We start from the raw sequence: 7423 nt of genomic DNA on the forward strand, positions 1-7423 counted from the left end.
CGCTCGCCGCATTAACATTCCCGGCGCCCCGCCCGGGCCTCGGCGGGCTCCCCGGAGACTCCACTTTCGCGATTGCTGTCAAGTCCCTTGGACTCTTTATTTTTGCCCTTTTATCTATTACAACTAATTCGAGTTCTTTTGCCCTTTTCAGTCTAAGACGTGGATTTTGCGCAAAGCCTCCCCTGCCAGCCAGCGCTCGGCGCGCGCAGCCTTTAGAAATTGAGGGGTTTTACTGTCAAAATGAAAATTTCACTTCAAATTATCTTGGCTGACGCGCGCTCGCCAGGCCGGGGCTCCCGCCGCAGCCTCTGACAGGCGCATCAGCGGCGAGCTTCCGATCTCGATAATATCATCCAAGAGCGCCAAAGTCGATACGGTGACAGCGCGCGGCCCGGCTACAATCCAATTACCGCGCGGCTGCTGGGGCTCAGGGTTGGCGCCCACGCAGGGACCCCGGGCGACCCCAACAGGCCGCCGCACCCTGGGGGGGGGTGGGCAGGTGGGCCTGGGCCGTTCCTGGGGAGCCCGGAGCCCCACAAGGCTCCAGGCCGGTCCCACCCCGCTCCACACCCTAGTCCCAGGCTCTTTTCCGTGGAGGCGGTCTCATCGCCAGGCTCTGACCCGACCAGGGTTTCCACCTGGCCTCTGGCCTTGCTGGGGACGGCAAGAACACCTGCGAGCAGGGACCTGGGAGGTGGGAATGCACGCCACAGTGCACTTCCGGGGCTGGTGGGGGACAGGGACTGGGTGGGGCCAGCTTGCCAAGTCTGGGCTTCCCACCTCGCAGTGTGGCGAGGTGGCCCAGTGGGGAGGGACGGAGAGAGGCCCCTCCCACAGCCCTTTGGGTCCTCAAAACTGTCCTGGAGCAGGTTTCAGTTTGGGGTCTGGCACGCGCCTTCTGACTCCGGATTCCTCTGACCCGAACCCTCTCTCCGCAGCCCCTGAGCTTCCACTGCGAGGCTGACGTCCCCAGCCAACCCCGCCCCCCTTTCCTTGAGACTTGGCCCCACCTGCCCCGCCAGTCCGGGCGCGCGTGGCCCTTTCGCACGGCGGGCACCATCACGAGGTTTTATTGGTTTTCGTTACAGAAGCCCGCCGGGAAGCGGGCTGTTACCGGTGTGAACATATATGTAGAAAACGTCACTAGGTCACGTGCGCACAGTATTGGGAGGTGACAGCCCAGGGCTCCTAGGGAATCCCGCATGCCTCAAGCCCAACAGAGCCAAAAGGGGAGCTTGGGGACTTTGGCGCCTTCCCCGCGTAAACCCGACGCTCCAAGGGTGGTGCGCGCTTTTACGTCAGATCAACCGTTTCTGGGGTGACTTGGACCAGGTGGGATCAGAGGCCCTGGCAGCGTGCGCGCGGCTTGTCCGTGGTCCCAAGAGACAGAGTCCAGATCTTTCCTCTCGAGTGGGCGGCCGGCCAAGCAGGCCGCCCTCCGGTTTGTTCTGGGACAATTGGTAAAACTGTCCTCGGTCCTGGGGTCTCCGGCCTGCGTGCGGGCCCTAGTGTCAGGCGCAGAAGGACTTTCCGCTGGCTTTGGGCGTGGGGAGAAGCTCCCGGGCTGCGCCTGCGGCCGCGGCTTCATGCGCAGGTGGGAAGGCGCACGCCAGGGGTGCCGCCAGCACGTTGGTACTCGCCCCCAGCGAGCGTCCCAGAGGCCCAGGGTCCAGGAGGGCGCCCTTGGCGGTGGCCCAGGCCTGGTTCAAAGTGCTGTGCCTAAGGACGGGGTCGTGGAAGACGCCATCTACCCAGTTTCTGAGACTGGTCACGGGGGAGTCCTGGTGCCGGTCCAGGGCACCGGAGGGTGCCACGGCCACAGGCGAGGGCGCGGCTACAGGGGTGGCGGGACCTGGGCGTTTGAGCATGCAGGATGGAAACTCAGTCTGGCTCAGGGCGGTTGCCGTGTGGGCCAAGGACCAAATGCGGGGCTTCGCTTCCAGGCCTGCAGGCGCCCCAGCCTGTGCGAAGCCCAGCTTGGCGTCGCAGGCCTGTGGGCCGCCCTCGGTGCCTGGCCGCTGCTCTGGGCCCGCCACCCCACTCTGGAGGCAGCTCCGGGCCCTCTCCAGGTCCTCATCGAGGGTGGCGGCGGCGCCGCTGACCAGGGGCATCTGGAGCGTGTCCGGGGCCTCCTTGCCATGAGCGCTGGAGCCGTCAGGCGTGGCAGGGACGTGCTCCAGGCCGCTGTCCAGGGGCTGGAAGGGCACCTTCAGCTCGCACTCCGGGGTCTGGGCCTCCAGCGGGTCGAAGTCCTCTAGGTCACTGAGTTCCAGCTCTTTCTCCTCTTTGCCGCTGGGGTCTGTGAGGAGAGCGGGCAGGGGCCAGCGGAGGGCGAGGCCGGTTAGGTGGAGCCCCTGCCCTGCGTCCAGCTTAGCCTGGCTGCGGACGTGTGGGATAGGGTGCTCGCCGGCCAGCGTCCCCACACCCTGGGGGCCGCCCCACCCACCTTCGCTCTTGGCGCTCTTGAGGGAGTCCCGCGCGCTGTCCTCGCCACCCTCCTCCTCCTCGCCCTCAGCAAACGGCCGCTTCTCGTCGGTGCACTTGTTCCGCGGCGGCCACGTCATCTTGTTCTCCTTCTTGAGGCGCCGGCGCGCGTTGGCGAACCAGGTGGAGACCTGCGTGAGGGTCATCTTGGTGATGATGGCCAGCATGATCTTCTCGCCCTTGGTCGGGTACGGGTTCTTGCGGTGCTCCTGAAGCCAGGCCTTGAGCGTGCTGGTGGTCTCCCGCGTGGCGTTCTTGCGCCGCGTGCCGCTGTCCACGGTCCCGTACCTGGAGACAGCCCAAGAATGGGGCGCCGGCCAGGGGCGCGCGGCTGGCTGGGCTCGGGCCCCCAGGCGTCCCCCGCCGTCTGTGGCCCAGGGCAAAGCTGTTCTTCAGAGGACAGTTAGCCTGGACCCCTACCTAAACGAGGGAGCCGCGGCTCTCACTGAAGGGACCTTTCTGTGAATTCTGTGAATTTGGGGGTCTCTGCCCGTTTGATCCCTGCACCAGACTGGGGAGCACCGTAGCTTCTGAGCCCCACGAAATCCACTCCTCGGAGCTGCGGTGGACTATGCGGTGGTGCCCGGAGCGGGGGCAGGAGGGCTGTCCCGAGGGGCCACCCCCACCACCTCTGCCACGGTCCTCCTTGTAGGGGCCATGGGCTTGGCAGGGGGAAACGTACTGGGGACGCTGTGGGGCCTTGCTGGGTTCCCGAGGGCCCTGGGTCAGGGGCAGGGGCCACTGGGGTGCATGTAAACCGGGAAGCCAGGAGGGGATGGAGCACAGAGGACTGACCCCAAGTGCGGCCCCCTTTCCTGCTCTGCCCCTGGCAGATGAAGCGACAGTGGTGGCGGCTGGCAGTGCAGTGGCAGAGTGGGAGTCAGGACAGGCCCCGTCCCAGGCCCCTCACCTGTCATACGCGTACTGGCCCAGGGCCGGCTCATAAGGGTAGTAGGCGGCGGCGGCGGCGGACGTGAGGCCCGCATGCGCAGACCCTGTCCCGTCCTTGGAGTCGAAGCTGTTCTGTGGAGTGGAGTCCGGTGGCGGCGGCGGCCTCCCCCGCGCGGCCCGCCCCGCCCCCGCGCCTCCAGTCTCCGCCCCAGCCGCGTTCGAGTCCCGGGCTCCGACCACGGAGAGCGGAAACGCGCAGAGTGGAGGGTGCTATCCAGGGGAGGAGGGGAGGACGACGAGTGGGGAGGGGCACGCAGGAGGATGGTGACGGGGTAGGTGGGCGGGGTGGGGGGCTTGGGCCGAAAGGACAGGGTTGGGGGCGGGGCGGGGAAGGGGTGGGGTGGCAGGAACAGGGCCGCGCGCACGCTCGGACAGAACCAGTGGCCGCAACCGAATCCAGGAAAAACAGTAACAGCATTCCCCGCCGCGCTCCATAAAATGCCCACTTGCCTCCCCGGGAGTCACAACTGGGGTGGGGCTGTTCCGAGAGCCCCCCAACCAGACGGCGCCTGGGATCCGCACCCCAGGGTGGGATGGGGGGCGCGCTGGGGACGCCCCTTACCAGCGAGTAGAAAGCGGACGCCTCGGAGCCATAGGCCACGTAGTTGCCGTAGCCCTGCGAACTGCCGTAGGGGCTCCCATAGACGCCGAGCGCCGCGGCCGAGTTCAGCTCGTGACGCGCGGTGGCCAACAGCCGGCTCTCGTAGACTGGGCAGTAGACGGGCGCCTGGGCCGAGGCGGCGGGCCCGGACTCGGTCAGCGTGCGGCCGCCCGACTCGCAGCACGTGCTCAGGGAGTTGGTGGCCATCAGGAACTGGGGAGAGAGGGGCCGTGAAAAAGGGCGAAGGCTGACGCCTTGCCCTTGGATGGCCCTGGGCTGCCCGCTGCACCCCACTCGCTAGGTCTTCTGGGCCACGTGGGGCCCAGCCCTGGGGTAAACGAAGGAGGACGACAAGGTCCAGGAAACCTTGGAGAGTCCAGTGCCTCCTTGTCCGCTGGCTGCACTGGGGCGCAGCCTCGGAGCCCTTTGCGGCCAGCAGCCAGGGACGTGGACCCCGCCAAGCAAATTTCTTCAGCGCCCTGGCCCTCCTGGAGTCGCTCCATGTCCACGCACGCACGGGACGCGGACGCGGAGTCGCGCGGCAGGGCCAGGGCATCGGTGCGCCAGCTGCGTCCCCCGAGGCCGTCGGGGGCTCCTCCTTACCTGGGGGGCCGAGGAATAGGGGTATCCGAACTGCGGGTAGGACATGGCGGGACCGGCAGGGTGGCGCGCGGGGGCACGGGCGCGGCACGGCCGCTGCTCTGGGGCGGCGGGCTCCTAGGCGCTGGGGGGCGGAGCAGGAGAACCGGTTAATTCTTCCGCGCGCTCTGCAAACTTTTCTACCCAGGGAAGTGACTCGCTACCGAAGCAATTTCTGCTCCCCTATCTCTCCCCTCCCTTTTTTTGTTTCCCAACCCGGAGTTTCAGGGAGCGCCGGGACCCAGCAGTCTCACCGCGGCGACAGAAACATATTTTTGGGGAAAGGAAGGGAAAAAAAAAAAAAAAGCGAGGTGGGGAAGGCGGCGCGCGTACTCCAGACGGAGGCCGCAGCTCTGACGTCAGCCCAGCCCGGGCGCGGTCACTCGGGCTTTCCCGGGCCGAGTCCCGCCCGTGGAGGAGATGGCGCGGACGCACGGGGCACTCCGCAGCCACCGGGGACCAAAGCACTTTTAATTAGAAATTAATTAACGAGCAGCTGCTCCCGCCCGCCCTGCTGTAATCATTCGTCTCAATTACAAATGAGACCTGTGAGGGGACACGCGACAGCCTCGCCGAGGAGTCGTCCGTGGTTAAAATTAGCCCCGCGCGCGTGCCCTCGCCATTGTTTGCCAGGATCGGCCGCACCTCCGGTCGGCTCCTGCCCGACCCCGAAGGGAAGGGAGCCCACAAGTGCCCTACTTGGCGCAGAGCCCCCCCCTTTCTCCCCGCAGGCACCGCCAGACGTCCCGGTGCTCAGAAGAGCAGGTTTTCCAACTCGGCCCGGGGCCCCTCCTGCTGGCCGGGGCTGGCCGCGGGGGGAGGGGGCGTTGGGTGCCGCGCCAGGCGCGCTGCCGTATCCGACTCCGCCTGGGGTGCCCTGGAGGCCCGGGCAGGGGACCGCGATTGTCCCGGCGGGAGGCGCCCTGAGACCTTGCCCGAGGTCGGAGCAGCGGCCAGAGCACGCAGGCAGCAAGAGGGCGCCCAGGCCACCCCGAACTGCCCGTGCGTGGCTGGCGCCGCCGCCCCTCCGGGGGCCCGGGCTCGCCCCTCGCGGCCGGTGCAGCCGCCGGGCCTGGCTCCCGCGCGCAGCCGTGGCGGGCGGCGCTGTGCCGACTTGCTCAGAAGAGATTCCTGGGCGCCCCGGGGTCACCCTGGCATTAAGGAGGGCGTTCCCGCCCGCAGCCCCCCTCCACCCCAGCCTCCAGGCTGCTCCCAGAAACGCCGCCCGCCAGCTCTGACAGCTCGGTGCAAAGTGATTGATGACTATCCGGAGCCCGTGGTACACATCATATAATATCTGCTGCGTAATTGCTTTAATTTACAGATGGAAATCCGAGTTGTGCGCTCGCGCTGGACCGCAGCCTGCCTCGTCGTCCGCGCGGCGTGCTGTGCGGGGTGGGAGGCTTCGGGAATAATGAACAGCCGCTCCTCGCAAAGGATCCAGACAGGTTAGCGTCGGCGGCGGCGGGCGGCCGAGAGACACACTCGGCCAACGCGAGCCGAGCGGCGTTCATCAGTTTCTGAATTCCGTATTGATCTCTGGCGGGCCGTGTTTATTTCTCCCTCACCCGGGTGGCTAATATCGCTTTCCTGTAAATAATAAGAAAGTAGCCACCGGGCTTCTGGCTGCGAACGCATCTCAATCTCGCTCCCTTTCCCGCGCGGCAGGCCGTCGCTCCCCTCCCCTCTCCCCTCCCCGCTCCTCCCAGGGCTGCTGCGTTTGCTCAGGCCTAACCCCTGTCCCATTTCGCATTCTTGATTGTTTACAAACAACTCGTTTCCTCCCGGGGAGGGGCGGGGACGCAGGGAGGCCAGGGCCCAGGGTCGCCCTCCCCGCCCCTCCCCGCGCGGGGACTGTGGCCTGAGCACGCGGCGGTGCCTCTTCAGCCGGCGCGCTCACGCTGGGGTCGGGCACGCGCAGTTCCAGTTCGCAGCCGCCAGGTCGGTGGGGGCCTCTGCGAGAGTGGTGTGTGGGGCTTCCTCCAGCAGCCCTGCATAGCGCTGGAGTGCGCGCTTGGCACCTGCTGTGCCCAGACAGATGCTCCAGTCCCTGCGAGCCCCACCCGGGGTTGTCTTGGGCGGCTCTTTCTCCTGGACCTAGAAATCAGTTCATGGCCTCTACTTCGCTTGGCCGTCACACACTGAGCGTCCAGGCTGTGCAGGCCACCCTGGTTGGGGAGGTGTGCAGCCCCCCGGAGGTGGGGCCTCCTGATCCGTCCGTGCCTCACCTCCGGACACAGGGCCACCAGGACCTGGCTTCAGCAGGTGTGCATACCCGAGGGCACCCTGCTGACAACCTGCGCGAGTCTGGGCCGCGCCCTGGGCCTGTTTCGTCCCCTGGGTAGCACCGGAGCTCCTGCCCGGGAGCTCTTCTAGAAGGCCAAGGCCTGGGCCGAGGAGCCCGGCTTCCACTGCAGGAGTGGCTGAAGCCACCGCAGGAATCACCAACCTGCGTATGCGCGGCGTACGGGGCCGGGACCCCGAGGGACCACCACTTCTAAATACGCCCGTCAGCAGGGCGGCGGCAGTTCCGCGCCTTCCCACGAATGCGGCTGAGGCTGGGCCTTGCGCGGAGCAGGGCGCGCGGAGCCAGGGCCATGGCCGGCGCTAAGGGAGCTGGGCGTCCGCCGGGAGGGGCTCGCGGGCCGGGAGGGGGCCAAGGAGGGCGATTTGAGGCTGGGAGGCAGGTTTGGCCCGACCTTTCCAGGACTAGCGGGGCTCTACCGCTCCTGGAGAGATGGCTGGGGC

General features: G+C 67.2%; 1 protein-coding gene across 1 annotated transcript; it reads right to left on the minus strand.

Moving 5' to 3' along the window:
* Nucleotides 1–1511: 1511 nt before the first annotated feature.
* On the minus strand, nt 1512–4684 carry IRX4 (iroquois homeobox 4). The gene is made up of 5 exons (XM_040977638.1): nt 4640–4684; nt 3998–4249; nt 3395–3507; nt 2447–2772; nt 1512–2299 (listed from the first exon to the last, which is right to left on the minus strand). Exons 1-5 carry the CDS (start codon nt 4682–4684, stop codon nt 1512–1514), a joined length of 1524 nt encoding a protein of 507 aa, XP_040833572.1.
* Nucleotides 4685–7423: the final 2739 nt, after the last annotated feature.

This window comes from Ochotona curzoniae, unplaced genomic scaffold, assembly GCF_017591425.1.
Source record: "Ochotona curzoniae isolate NIBS_2020 unplaced genomic scaffold, NIBS_Ocur_1.0 contig_2754, whole genome shotgun sequence".
Classification (NCBI taxonomy): Eukaryota; Metazoa; Chordata; class Mammalia; order Lagomorpha; family Ochotonidae; genus Ochotona; species Ochotona curzoniae.

Coding starts and splice junctions, on each gene's coding strand:
- IRX4 (XM_040977638.1), bottom strand. CDS start 4,684: ATGTCCTACCCGCAGTTCGGATACCCCTATTCCTCGGCCCCCCAG. Junction 4,250..4,639: donor CCTATTCCTCGGCCCCCCAG/GTAAGGAGGAGC, acceptor CTCTCTCCCCAG/TTCCTGATGGCCACCAACTC. Junction 2,773..3,394: donor GGCCAGTACGCGTATGACAG/GTGAGGGGCCTG, acceptor GGCTGTCTCCAG/GTACGGGACCGTGGACAGCG.